This window comes from Tetrao urogallus (assembly GCF_951394365.1).
Source record: "Tetrao urogallus genome assembly, chromosome: Z".
In the NCBI taxonomy this organism is placed as follows: Eukaryota; Metazoa; Chordata; class Aves; order Galliformes; family Phasianidae; genus Tetrao; species Tetrao urogallus.
Window position 1 is genome coordinate 59,308,713 of NC_136816.1, and position 14,142 is coordinate 59,322,854.

Genomic DNA, 14,142 nt, shown 5'->3' on the forward strand with positions numbered 1-14,142 from the left:
GTTACTGTTTTGGTACATACTTAACTGAATATTCCATTGCCTGTGAATGGACTATACCACGTTTTCTTGAAGATGTTTGACTCCCTTAACAGCTTACTTTGGTCTTCAAAGATCTGTCTACAAACTCCAAACCTACTACAAACCTACGTTATGGAAGTAAAACTAAAAACCAGATTTGGTAAAATGTTTCCCAGAGCTTATTTATCTACAACAATTAATTCTATTGAAGAAAGAAGTTCAGTTTGATCTCTTCATGCAGAGGAAGCTGAATGAAATTCCTAAGTCTTTAACTGCGTTTGCTGATACTTCTACAATCATTTTAAAATCTGAAGATTTTATCTCTGCTTTAGGTAGTAGTCAGATGAAATTAACATGTTTTCGTAACTTACAGAAGTTTGTGTGTAGCCAAAAGGATACATTAGTTCAACATATTTATATGTCACAAGAGGTTGAAATTTGCTATGTACTTCTAAATATCACTGTAATATCATCAGTTTAACACAGTAAGAAAAAAAAAAATCTAATTATCCATCACTTACAGTTAGGGTATTTTCTCCAATTATAAATAAGTCAGTATTATGCACATTGATTTCTGCCTCAGCAAAGAGTTGCAATGTCTGGAAAGTGGACTGAAAGAGAAGATTAACAAAAATTATAAAGCTCTGTTGCAGGACAACTCAATTAGAGTACAGACTTTTTAAAAACTCTTGTTTTTAAATCTTCATAAGTCTTCAGAACCGTAAGAAATTCACAGTATTAAGAAAATTAAAGTGATCTTTCTTTTTATTTCTCTCAAGATAGTGCATCTATGAAAGCAATTATGTAATGCTGACAATTTCTTAATTTTGTTGTTTTTATTTATTAGCAGTAAAACTGTAAAACTCTCCCCCTTTTATCTTCTTTAACAGATCAAATGAAATAGAATAAGTAAAATTGCTTTTATAGTTATTTCAAAGCTATTGCTGCTGATAGCTGGGAAGAGATGAGAAAAATATAACAGTGAAAAAGGGAGAAATCTCTCTGGCTTTTGAAAGAAATGGAAACTGGATGTTCTCTCCCTGTTTTTCCTCATGACCTCTACCCAATTCTTCTCTCTTCTTCCCCCTTTATTTTTTTCCTACCACTGTCTGTTCCTCTCCACTGCTTAAATTCTGACCTCATGTCCTCAGCTTAAACAAAGAAGACAAAAATCCAGGCCAGTTCCCATTTGAAAAGGGACCATGTGCCAGATACCACTTCCTTTGCAAAAGCATCCAGCTCAGTGCTGCTCTTATTCCCATGCCACCTCCCATGTCCTGCTAGCATGCTGGTCCCAAATTCTGCAGTGTCACTGGAGACAGCTTCTGGTTTGTAAGACTGCTTGCCAGTCATCTCAGATGCAATGAGCTCTTTGTCCTTTTGCCTCCTCAGCTTTTTCTCTGGTTCTGAAAACCCTACTGCTACTGAAAGTTCAGGTATGGTGAGTTTGACACTGGGAGTGTGAGCTACTGTGATCCCACAGCCATCAGTGTGCACCGAATGGACAGCAGCATACAGCATGCCTGCACCATGGCAGGCTGTCCTGCAAACCTGAAAACTGGAAATCTGCCCAAGCATGTTTCAAAACACCTTCCCAATTCTTAAACACATCTTTCTTTGCTTTGTTTAGCAGGTAATGTACCAGGAAATCTTACGTCCTCATCCTGGACAAGGGTGATGATTTGCATTTTTGGCTGTTTGTACAAGTATTTGCACTGAACATTCACAGTCAAATAGAAAACAACAAAATGGGAGATGAGACGAAAACTGTCATTTTCCATCTTCCTTTCTCATCTCTGAGTGGTAAACAAATTGTTTCTAGGCACTGTCTTGTACAAGTAACAACCTTTTATCTGGGTCTCCACCTTCTGCACATCTGTCAGCACTAACAAATGCTCTTGACCCAGCCAATTTGAAAAACACCATCTTTAAACATAGGCAGATGCTTTTCTTCACATACTTGCATAAGTACATTACATTATCAGCCTGACCTTTTCCTTTTAAGAGCTGAATGGTGAAGCTGACAGCAACCCTGCTGTTAAATGTCAGTACCTGCATCATACTTGCCAGACAGGGTAATGAGACTGCGTCATGTTCTTGATGCTCTGTGCAAACCTGGGTCTCTAAGACAGCCTGGTTGGATGCCTAGCTGAGAAGCCAACATGGTCTCTTTTCAAAAGTCTGGTAATTCAAGATGATTAATGTCCTGGAGGACACATGATGATTTAAAGTGGGAAGGTCAAGGTATTATTGATGGATATTTTTAAGCATCCTGTAGTTCTTTAAGCAAGGACAGTTTCCTTGACGCCAGCTCTAATAAAAACAAAAAGTCAATTAAAAGTTTTCCACGCCTTCTGTAACAAATTAACTGGCAGAGCTAATAGGCTTTTCCTATTTTGGTGTGACTTGAAATGATCACTATGTAGCCTACGATGTTCAAAAACTAAAAGCAATATTATTTTCTAGACTATAACTACACTCTAGTTTCTTATGCTGAATTTTGTGGAGCTATAGTTCCCCTTAAATTAATTTAACAGATGCAGAAAATGTTTTCTACAGCTGTGAAGATCTACATTATTGCTGCATTTTCCTAAATTATTTGCTGGAATAAAGGTTCCCAGCTCCATTATCTAGCCTTACTCCTTATTTTACTTCTTGGTTCAAGTTTTCAATTCAGACAAACACAATAACATAATATTTTTAGAATTGAAAGTTCTCTTTAACAAACTTTGTAAAGCATCAAGAACTAGAAAATACTTGGGTATTGATTCATCATGAATACACCAGTGATACTCACAACAGCAAAGGTACCGTTCCAGATTTGGGTGGACACGTTCACAAAATACTCTCCCTTCAGCACGAGGTCTTCCAGTTTGCATGTGATGGTACTGCACTTTGCATTCTTACAGTTCTTCGAGGGAAAACAGCAAGGAGAGACAACAGCATGCATTACAAATTACACTTTAAGTAATGATCCTTTAACATGTAGGTAAAGTTTTACTCTCCTATGCCCACACATTAAGTGTGTGCACACTGTGAAGAACACACAGTGCTTCGTCTCTCTAAGGCAGATGCAGCATGAGAACATCACTTCTGCACAGCAGGTGAAGAATGCCATGGCCATCACAGCGATCCCCACAGGTGCAGCAGAAAATGTCAGCCATGCACCCATGTCCTGGCTCTTACTCACCAGTTCTTTCACAGCTCTAAGGTTTTCTTTCTTGAAAGATGTAGAGTAAGGTCTTTTTCCTATCTGCAGTGGATTTATCTGAACTTGACAAGTAACGCCTCTGGCCTAGGAAATGGACAGCAGAATTAAAATTGGTGGCATGCTCTGAAGTTTACAGTCATCATAATATCATATATTCCTGATGGCATGGTTGATGTGAAATTATAGGTTGTGAATTATATAATACTGGATAATTTAGAAACCAATAGACAATCTATTTTTTAGTCTGCTCTTCTGGTAATTTTTTTCCTCCTAGATCATGCTGAAAATTTCATGCTGATCAAAAAATTCCACTTTTATTGTATTCTTTTGAGAAGCTTGGAGAAGAACCTAGTTGAAGAGTTCCAGGGTGATATGAAAACTCAGCTGTGCACTGCACAGATAGACGCCAAGGACTAGACTTAGAGTACTGCTGATGGTTGTGATCCTCCCCCACACCTTCCCATCTGTGACTAAGAGACAGGAAGCAATCACAGCCACACTATGAAGGCTGATGTACATAGTGCTGGCTAACTCTCAAAACATGGCAGCTTATATGGCTCAGTTCTTCACCTGATCTGTATCAACTGCAGTTATGTACATCAGTGGGTTGTCTTTGCTGGTTAATTCTGGAAGATGGATTTTCACAGATGCCATCTTCACTGGAATACTCCCTGTTGTTACCTGCAAAACAAATAACTCATAATTAATTCAGGAAGCGATACTTACATATACATAAATAATTTGGTATATCAAAAGAAAACCAAAACAGGGATAATTAAGATATAGAACAGGATTCCTTTTGCATCAGTACTTTTATGTTGGTAAATTTAATAGGGTAAATAATGACAATATGCCCTAATGGAAAGTGTACTATGCTGTACGCCTTCAGAGTACCGTATATACAGCATAGCTTTGGGTACCAGTCTGTTTCCTTAGCAAAGCTCTTATTAACTGGGTGAGATATTTTTTTGAAAAGCAAATATTCTACTACAGCCAATAAGCCTTAACAGCAGTTACAGGAATGTAAATGGAACATAATTTAATTTTCTTCCACGTTGCATATTTGGATCTAGGGTTTTTTTGAGGTATGTAATAAATGTTGTGATCTGGCAAGTCCTTGCATCTGGTTTGAACACTTAACCCTCACCAAATTTAAATTTCAGAGTCCAAGCCCGCAAAGACTTATTTTCCTTTGTCAAGTGAATAGAAGACAAATAAGCTCTGTGAACAAATAGTATAAATTGGACTAAAGTTAAGCATTAACCATCTTCCAAAAACATAAACAATGCAGGACCAATCCCTCCCCAGCCTACTCATGCATTAAGTGCAAATTTCATTCTTGACCTCATAAGACTGTAAGCATTTATCCTCCAGCTATTTGCCATTTTTTTTCCTATCTGACTGATTCAAAAGCATCAAAATCAGACAGTGAAACAGAACTGTTTTTTCAACTGTGTTTTCGGTCCCATATAAGAGGAGGTAAAGTGGCTTCACAAACCAGAAACAGAAATATTTACTAACCTTCACTGAAAAGTTGAATGTGGGGCCAATATCTTCAAAATTATTCACAGTGGAAGGAATGTTATGACCAGAGTATACTTCATAGAAGTTGATGTTGGCAAGCCTAGGTAGCAACCACAAAACAATACATTACAGCTGGCAGCTACTTTGAAAACATAAGCAACTGAATCTGCTTTGGTTTGTTTTAAGTTTGTGGGATGGGTCAAAAGTATAATGAGAAGAAAAATCAGTCACTTGTACTGGTCTTTGAATTTTACAAATCTGTTTATGAAAAGAAGGGCTATACTGAAGCCCAAAGCCAAGAAAGCATGTGGAGCCAGCAGTGCAGCATCAGATGTGGCCTCTGCTCAGCCTCCTGCACCCTACAGTGCTTTTGGCACTGTACTGCAGGCTCCTCTCCCAAGAACAAGTGCTACTTTTGGCCCTAATGTGCTCTGTTCCACGTGGGTTTATTTCCTCACGGTCTGGGTGTGCACACACAGCACCCTGCAAATGTGCATGACACATTCTTACACTATCTGGGACACTACTTTTTTTCATTCAGAATTCCCAAAAGAACATGAAGGTGATGCAGCCCAACATATCAAGCATGAAATGATGGGTGTCTGATGGAAGAACATGGTGGGAGGGCTTGTGGATGTTTCAGGGGTTCAACTAGGTGGGACCACGCTCAAAGACAAAAAAAGCATCCCTATGTAAGTAATTGCTTCCGCATGCTCCTGGGGAGCAGCTTTTCTGCTGAAACATCTCAGAATTTTATAGTCTTCATCCTAGAGAGGAGTTACTCAAGCAGTTAAAAAAGTAGAATCTGGGAAGTGAGTTGGCAAGAAGCAGAGGCCATCATGACTCCTTCCAGCAGCTCTGTGTAGCACAAACTGCAAATCCCCTCTGTTCAGTAAGGCAGCTCTATCCATTTAATCTGGGTAACATCTGTGCATACAATGCCAAATTAACATGTACAGTCTCAAAGAGGCACTTCCTGATGAGGTGCTCTTCCAGGGATCCTCTGTGATCCTCCATGCTTTTTCCCATGAGGCCTTTCCCTGCAGGGCAACAGGACAACAACTCGCAGGACAATCCATGTGGAGCTCTTTCTCTTTCTTATTGCTCGAATCTCCAATTCTTCTAGTTTGAAAGTATCAACTTCCTGTCCTTGCAGTTGTCACTGATAAGATTGATTCCCACCTCTGAAAACTCAGAAGATTTTTTGCCAGAAAGGACGCCCTTCAGCGAGATGACTTTTTTCCCTCAGTTCTTATTTTAAAAGTTACTTGCTAAAAATTACCTTTCAGAGGAGGAAACTATTTTCATATTGATATTTGCTAAGAGTTACTAAATCCAAGAGAAGCATTTAAAGTTGTACACTGCCTTAATGTGTACTTCCTTCAGTTCTTTTAAGCTGGTTCATCTCCAAGAATAACTGAAAAACTTTTCTGACTAGAGATTTCTTCATGCACTTGCATAGGCAATTACTTTTTCTGATACTTCAGGAGATGCAGGTGAATTTGAAATCCTATTTTTATTTGGGCAGCTCTTCTATAAGCTTTCTGCCTGTTTTTGTGTTTTTTTTTGTTTGTTTTTTGTTTTTCTGTAATTATTTCTCAGATAAAATAAATTTGCTGAATCAACTTTGCACCATCTGAAATTCCTACTGACTTAATCCTTAATTTGGTGTGATAGCTACCTACTCAAATCTTTCTGTAGTCTTTGTGCTCCTGCCAACTTGAGTAACAAACACTCTTCTCCTATGACTTTCCCAGGGAGCTGAAAGAACTTGCATTGCTGGTCTAAATACATGTTTTTCGCAACTACAAAAAAAGGAAAAATTCTGTCATACTCTAGACCTGGTGGACCCAACTGTGTTGAGCACAGGGCCTTAGAACAATGAAACTGCAACTGCAATGCAGTTCATTAAAATAAGCTTCTGTGCTATGATCCAGATTCAAGGTTAGGTCACTGCATGAATCTCTTGTGTTATGTGTCACGGTGGCTTTGGAATATTCATTTCCTAAATTCATCATTGCTGTGCATTTTTAAACAGCTTTCTTACTTTCATATTTCTGTCATTGTTTGAATAACTACCATTTGTTTTCTACCATTTTATGTTTATTGATTTTGGAATGCTTTGGGATGCAAAAGCATTTTTTTCCACCATTAGTTTGTGACCACGTATAGCTCCACAAATTTTATCTGAAAATTCAGCAGCTGGGAAAGATAACCTTTCTTTGATGAAAATAAAATAGCATATCTTAAACTGTGAGTCAAACGAGTGTATTTTAATTTCATTTTCAATTTCAGTTAAACTTTAACTGGAATTATTCTTGTTGCAACATTATCAGACTAACTACTGTTTCAGTGCATCCCAAATCACTAAATGTTCACAGGGCTGAAAAAAGAGGTTTCAAAGGCTTGAAGTCAAGATCAGTCTTACGGGGACTTTTGTCCCTCTCTCTCCTCCTGACTAACTAGCTCTACTCACAATCTGCATTTCTCAGGATACCGTGTCTGACACACACCAATCTCAGTTGCCTCCCACGTTGAGGGACAGGCTCATGATCCTAACCCTGGGCATGTGGAGAGAGGATGTGCTGCTCCTGCTGCCACAATAGTTAGGGTGGGAGCAGAAAGAAAAGCCAAGGGAATTTCTTGTGACTTCCATAAGAACAGAACAAAGTTTCAGTATACTTTCAGTGGTCTTTCAAGACTGTTTCTATATTTTAATGCCTTTGAAAAAATGACAGCGACTCCTTCCATTATTCAGCATACCTTGTGAAGTGAATTTCTGCATCATACCGCAAAGGAATTGACAAGCTGATCTGGTTGTCCAGTTCTTGCTCTTCTTTACTTTCACTGTTCATCAAAATAGATTTTGATCAGGTGTTTTCATATTATTTTGCACAAATGTCCTACTAATACATAATTTGCTTTATAAAACACTTTACCTCAATGCATGAAAACTTAGAACTGCCATATTCTGAAGATTCTTCAGGTTAAAATCAAAACTAATATCAAAAGACACCTATGGAAGAAACAAGGAGCACAGAGTAAATGAGTCGACGATACAACACCAAGAGAACTTAAAGGTTGCAACGTTATTATTCATATGTACAAACATCACCCTCTGTAACCGATTTCTCCTGTTTCTGTGTAATATTTCAAGAATCTCTTAATCCTTCTGCATTTTCCTTTCTTTCATGCACAAGTCAACTCTGTTATGTAAACATTAGCTATCTGTATTTTTAAAAGATGTGTAACTTGCTTCAGGCTGCAACTACAGGTCTTTAGATTGCTTTAGTTACTTATTTTTACATGTTTAAACACCAGCACTCACACAGCCTTTTCCGCTTCTCTTCCAGTCATTCCAACAGGTCTGCTTTGACCAATGCAATTAACAATTAAAAAAACCCCTTAATGTTATGTATCTGATGGGATTTCTTTGGCTTTGCAGAATATCATGTTTATATTACTTCTGGAAAGTCTCTTATTCCTCCAAGTGACTGTGCTAAAGGCTGGAAGCCTACTTCTGTTCTGCCTCAGGAATAAGAGATTAAGTTCCTTAAAACCAGGGATATCCTGAAATTTATGGCATAAATGAGAAAAAGGATACATGATCTATCCTCAGGCTCTCCTCTCCCTCTCCTCAGCACCACTTCCTTGCAGAGCTGAGCTGGAGCAGCTGCCCAGGTTTGCTCAGCAGTGAGGGTTTGATGCACTGCACAGAGCCCCCCAGCAGGCTGCACGTTGCACCTGGCTGCTCATCTCTTGTCTTCTTCCCAGCCTTACTCTACAAGGGTTACAAAGCTACAGAGGCATTTGGATTGTAGGGGCACAGAAAAGTGTGCTTTAGAGCATTTTTTTCCTTTAATCTAGTACTCTGGTCACCACAGTTTAGGCTCCGAGTTGCTTCTTTTAGTGCCTCTGAAATCCAAGGGGAAGTTACCTATTGCCAGCCCTAAAATCTTCAACAACAGTGTATGCCGTTTTAGGGGAAAACAAAAACAACAAAAATGCTTTGGTACGTCAGTCGAGGTTATTCAATTGTGCTAGCTGTACCTGTTGTCCTGTTCGGAAAACAGGATAGCTAATCTGGCAGATGACTGTAGTTTGAGATGTTCCTGTCTGACATGAGACTTCAGTCCCATCGCTCTGCAGGGGAAACAAAAAAATCATCTTAATAGCAGTTTCTAATAAAAGACAGGAAATTCCCAGCCTGCCTCTTCCACATGAGCTGTGTTACAGTAAGAAGCAGTACCAGAGGTGTTATAGCAATAATTCCTAGAGATGAGATGGATGGGAATTATAGGTAGGGCTGGGAGTGAGGCGGGAGAATGGTTGAATAAGGTTTGATCCTATGTAATTTCTCTGGACTCTAATGATCTTACAGAAACTTCATGCTGGGCTTGAAAGAAGGAATAATGACCATAGTGTATAGGCCACCTACTTCATTAACACTTACTGTGCTTTTTATAATATTGCTGCAGAACTTCTACAGTAATATTTGCATGGCCTGAGAGACAGTTAAGTACTCTCACCATAGAAATTAGTGCATGGAAGAGAAATCGTATCATACTTTTTGTAGGAGAGTCTACAGTACTTGAGAGTTTATTTATTACTCTTATTATTATTTATTTATTTATGTATTATATTATTACTATTATTATATTATTTAGCATGTCAGCATCTCACATCAAAGGAAAGACAAATTCATAGACTATGGCCAGTTATCATCATGCTGAAGATAATAAAATGTACTGTTTTCTTGTAAAACACATCCCTACCACATATTTACCATTCATGATTTATGTTCTGAAAAGAATATAAGCTTTGAACAAATAGCTTATAATATTTCAGCTTTGAAAAAGGCATGTTTTTGGGGGGAAAAAACTTCACTTGCAGGCTGGAATACTTCTAAACAAATGAGCTTTTAAAGTGGAAGAAAAGCCTAGCTCCAGTGTGGTCCTTTGGTATGAATGGAGTGAGTAATTTTGCTGTGCAACAGGATGGGGAGGTAGAGGGGCACACTCAGCACAGTATGGAGTCCCTCTGCCAATTCATTGTTCCAGAAAATGTGGCTCTTGGACAGTGATGAATGCTCCTATCCCTTCATTACTGCTCTGGATTTCACCCCTCGTATTATCACGCATTTCCCCAGTAGCAGTCTAACGCATAGGCCAAGCACTGAAGTCTGGATTTCATCCTACATGAATTGTTTTGGAGAAACAGTTCACTTTAAAGATCTACTGTATTCCCTAAAATAGTCTGTAAATTCCTTCATTTTCCCTTCTAAGACCAAATCTGTTAGAAGAACTTCTGGTATAGCAATCATTTCAGTCTGATTAACTGTCTATAGCTGGAATATGTGGTGTTGGCAGTGAAACCTCTTCTAGATCCAAAGTCTTGACTTTAAAGTTGCATCTGTGCCGCATGCTTTATCAAATATGAATTCCCAGCAACTGTATTCAGGCATATTTTTGGGAGTTAAGCATGAGATGTGACTGCCAAAGCCTAAAGTGAGGAAAAGATGACTTGAAATACTGACGTGAGGTCAAACTCAACAGGTTGCCAACTTTTATGCTGAGTTGGCAGTGTTTCTCCTTGACCTATATAAAACTGATATGCTGAAGGGAATAATTCTGGTAGCCAAGAAAATAAACTGAGAGAAAGATTTGCACACACATTCTCCTTTCTTGGGACAGACACTAATAGACAGAAAAATACACTTTTTGGAGTAGCTGGAAAATCGGCAGCAGTAACAGAAACAGTGAAGATGGGTACCACGTACCGGTAAGGAAGAAGAAGCAAAAAACAAGTTGTCTGAAAATGTGGCCTGGATTCTGGTGTTGTATGCATTTTCTTTTTTATTTTTCAATTTCATGTTGAATGTTAGTCTTCTGTTTTTGCTGCTGACAATGAACTGCTGTTTGCTGTTGGAAAATGAAGTTCAATGTTGTAAACAGAGGTAATAGAACAGCTGTGGATCATGAAACTGTATCGTACTGTGCTGCCTCTAGCCAAGAAAGAATAACAAGCACAGCAAGACATTTCCTATTTTCTATTCATATAAATCTTCTGCTTTCTAAGCCCTGTGACATGAGAAACTCTGTGATGATGTTTTTCAGAACCAACTGGAATTAATGTCATTGTTAAGTGCAGAACTGATCGTGTACAGTCAGTCACTTTGCTGAACTTTCACAGTTTCCACCATTCTGGGAAAGGTGAGCAGAGAATGGGCAGCTGAGTCAGACAGCAGCTTCAGGAGGAGGCAGTTTTGTCTGCATACTGTAAATGTACATGTGTCTGCATATGGATTTAGAGTACATGCTTATACGCTATCTCCTTGTCCCAGCAGCACAGCCTGATGCAGGAACCTCTCTGTTCCTCGCAGGAGGGTCTGAGACTGCTGCTGCAGCTGCTTTCCTAGAGCACTTCTTCTGACACAGTCTTCTGAGTTTTCAGTGTTTACTCATTCATATGGTACAAAAAATTAGTTTTGTCTACACTTATAAGAATCCTGCTTCTGTATCTCTGTTCATATCGCACCCCTTTTTCCTTGGCTAGTTATTTAGACAGAAATGCTATTATTTTCTTTTTTTTTCCTCTGCTATTTCTAAATAGATTTTGCACTGAAATGGTATTCTTATTTAGAAATTCATTCAGAGCCTAAAGGTAAGCCAATCCATGAAATCCACTAGGAAAATGTCTCCACCAATCCCATTTGTTGAGGTCTTACCTATCATCTCCCTTCTGCTGTACATTCAGAACAAGATCACAGATACAGAGCTCATCTTCACCACAATCTTTAATAAAAGGAATCTGTCAAAAACAAATAAACAAATAAATAAATCCTGAATGACAGTGTTTTACTTTAAAATTATCTAGGGACAGTAGAGTCTTAAACACTTTATAGGGAAAGAACATCACTTCAAAGCACATTAAGAATTCTGACAGATGGAAAAGCTATCCTGAGAAGCATGTTACTACACATCAGCTGATCCATAAGAACAATGCAGGCCTACACCAATCATATAATCTGAAGGAATTTACATTTCCCAGTTACTCCTTTATTGTAGGCTAAACTGACTAAGACTTCACAGTACAATGCAATAGAAATTCACATGTACAGTGACTTGGCTCTACCAAAATGCTTGTTATGCCATGATGTCTGTTGTGTGCTTGTAGATGAGCAAAGATTATGTTATCAAGGTATAAAGCAACAGGGAGAATATGTGCAGGTGCCTGCTTTCAGTCCAGTGACTTAACTAGAGTACGAGTTTTTACCTGTGTGCAGTTCCTTAGTGATTTTGTAGGTCATGTTAGGCACAAGTGTATTGCAATGCATTGTACAACAGTGAGATTGTGTACTTACACTGTAGGCCACAGATGCAGGAGAAGATGTATCAAGTACAGGGCTGGTGCCAGGATTTGCTAGGCCGATGTCAATGCGCACATTAAGGGAATTGACTGCATCAGAAGGTTCCTGTAAAACACAGATGGTAGCTCTCAGCACAGCAAATAACATAAAAATGGTAATTCTGTTGTAAATTTATAATGCATAGTAAAACAATACTTTCTCTAAACATGAAGTAACAATGTAAAACTCCATTTATTTACCAAAATACTTCCGTGAGATTGCCTGGTGTGGTATCCTCTTGCTAAACAGCTTTTATTTCCATTTCTGTGATAAAACTCCTTTTGCAAGTGTTCCAAAAGACTCTATTCATCACATACATGTATAGATTTTGCATCTGCAGAAGCTAACCATTAAAAGCCAACAGCAGGTGACTTTCCTTCTCAAACTGCTGCAGGAATCAAATTCCTATCCCAGTCTGCATAGGCAGCAATAAAACACTGTATGCCTTGAATCTCTTTAGTTTCTTTGTTCTGGGTGGATACTCTCCTAACTCATGGCTCCAAGATGACAATAAATGTGATCAACAAGTCAAAAATATTTTCCCTCACTGAATTTGGGTGTACAATAAATAAAAGAAGGAAGAATCAGAAGGAGGGATGTGAAAACATTCCTATTTACTATTCAGCTCTAAGCCTGCTGGTTTTAAGTACTGCAAAGCAACGCAAACTCAAAATTCTCAGACTTTCTAATACCTGACCTGTCACAACACAGGGGGCTTACTGCAGGTCTTAGGGCTGTGTTTGGCCTTGATTCTAAAGAATGATGGACACTTTATCCCAAATACAACTTGTGTGTACTTACGGTTAGCATGCATGAGGTAGAGAAGTCCACATCAAGTGTTCATTTGAAATAAGACATTTGTATGTATTGCTACTGGTCATGCATCTAAAATTGATTGAAACTAAAGGGAAACTAAAATACATAGTTAAGAATGGCCTCTTCTGCCTTAAAAAGCAGTGATAAATAAGACAGTTGTTATTGTTTTCTTTGGAACTGGCATCTTACTCTGTGTTTTTCGATATTGCAGAATTTAAGAAACTTAAATCCTATATGAGGCCATGTACACAAGCTGGAACGTAGAAAATTCAATGCAAACATGAGGAAAAAATTCTTCACTGTGAGGGTGACAGAACACTGGGACAAGCTGCCCAATGAGGTTGTGGAGTCTCTTTCTCTGGAGGTATCTGAAACCCACCTGAAAACTTTCCTACATGAATGCAACCTACTGTAGGGAAACTGCTTTGGTAGGGAGATTGGATAGATGATCTTGAGAGGCCTTTCCAGCCCCTACAGTTCAGTGATGGAAATCATCTTACAGACATAAAATTCATCAACATCTTCTTCTGATCATTTTTGTCACAAGGCCCCTTACAATTGCACTTACCTGTACACTGAAGATGTCCTGAACACAATTCATGGAATGAGTCACCACAACATCCCTCTGCATGTACCTTTCATTATTTTCTTTGAAAAGTCCTCTAGAAGTCACTCGGGAGGCCTGGAGATCTGCATCCAATGTTGCATTGCACTTTATAGCTACAAGAAAAATAACAGTACTTTTTTTTTTTTTTTGCTGAGCCATACTGCCTGTGATCTCATTGCTATGTTCAACACTGCAGAATGACCAGACTTTCTAAACCACAATAAATATTTTACTTTTTTCACAGTAATCACAGAACATTCTCAAAATGATAAAATTTTCTCTTGTGTTTTCCAAAGCAGTCAAACAGTTTTAAATCCTGAAGTAAGTTCTCATCCATAGAGAGCACATTAAATGGCAATCAATTCAGTCTCCACTTCAGATGGCTGAGCCTGCATCTCAGGCAGAAAGCCTGTTAGCAGGGCCAGGATTATAGCAGATAAAGAGGCACTGCAATCATATCCTGAATTCTGAGACGACTATAAAAAATCTGCATCTTTTCTTCGATCACATCATAATTTCTGTCTTCTTCTATTCCTAGGATGACTAATACACCTAGAA

General features: G+C 38.5%; 1 protein-coding gene across 1 annotated transcript in view; it reads right to left on the reverse strand.

The window, feature by feature from the left end:
- The window catches only part of ITGA2 (integrin subunit alpha 2), a gene marked incomplete at both ends in the record, with an annotated part of 65,595 nt that overhangs the window by 3,233 nt on the left and 48,220 nt on the right, over window positions 1-14,142 (reverse strand). The window contains 12 exons of the mRNA XM_079548295.1: window positions 540-629; window positions 2,816-2,929; window positions 3,209-3,313; window positions 3,800-3,910; window positions 4,751-4,853; window positions 7,517-7,600; window positions 7,693-7,769; window positions 8,804-8,896; window positions 10,533-10,674; window positions 11,481-11,563; window positions 12,117-12,227; window positions 13,546-13,697. Of these exons, the coding sequence (XP_079404421.1) occupies window positions 540-629; window positions 2,816-2,929; window positions 3,209-3,313; window positions 3,800-3,910; window positions 4,751-4,853; window positions 7,517-7,600; window positions 7,693-7,769; window positions 8,804-8,896; window positions 10,533-10,674; window positions 11,481-11,563; window positions 12,117-12,227; window positions 13,546-13,697 (1,265 nt within the window). The remainder of the gene's footprint in view (window positions 1-539; window positions 630-2,815; window positions 2,930-3,208; window positions 3,314-3,799; window positions 3,911-4,750; window positions 4,854-7,516; window positions 7,601-7,692; window positions 7,770-8,803; window positions 8,897-10,532; window positions 10,675-11,480; window positions 11,564-12,116; window positions 12,228-13,545; window positions 13,698-14,142) is intronic.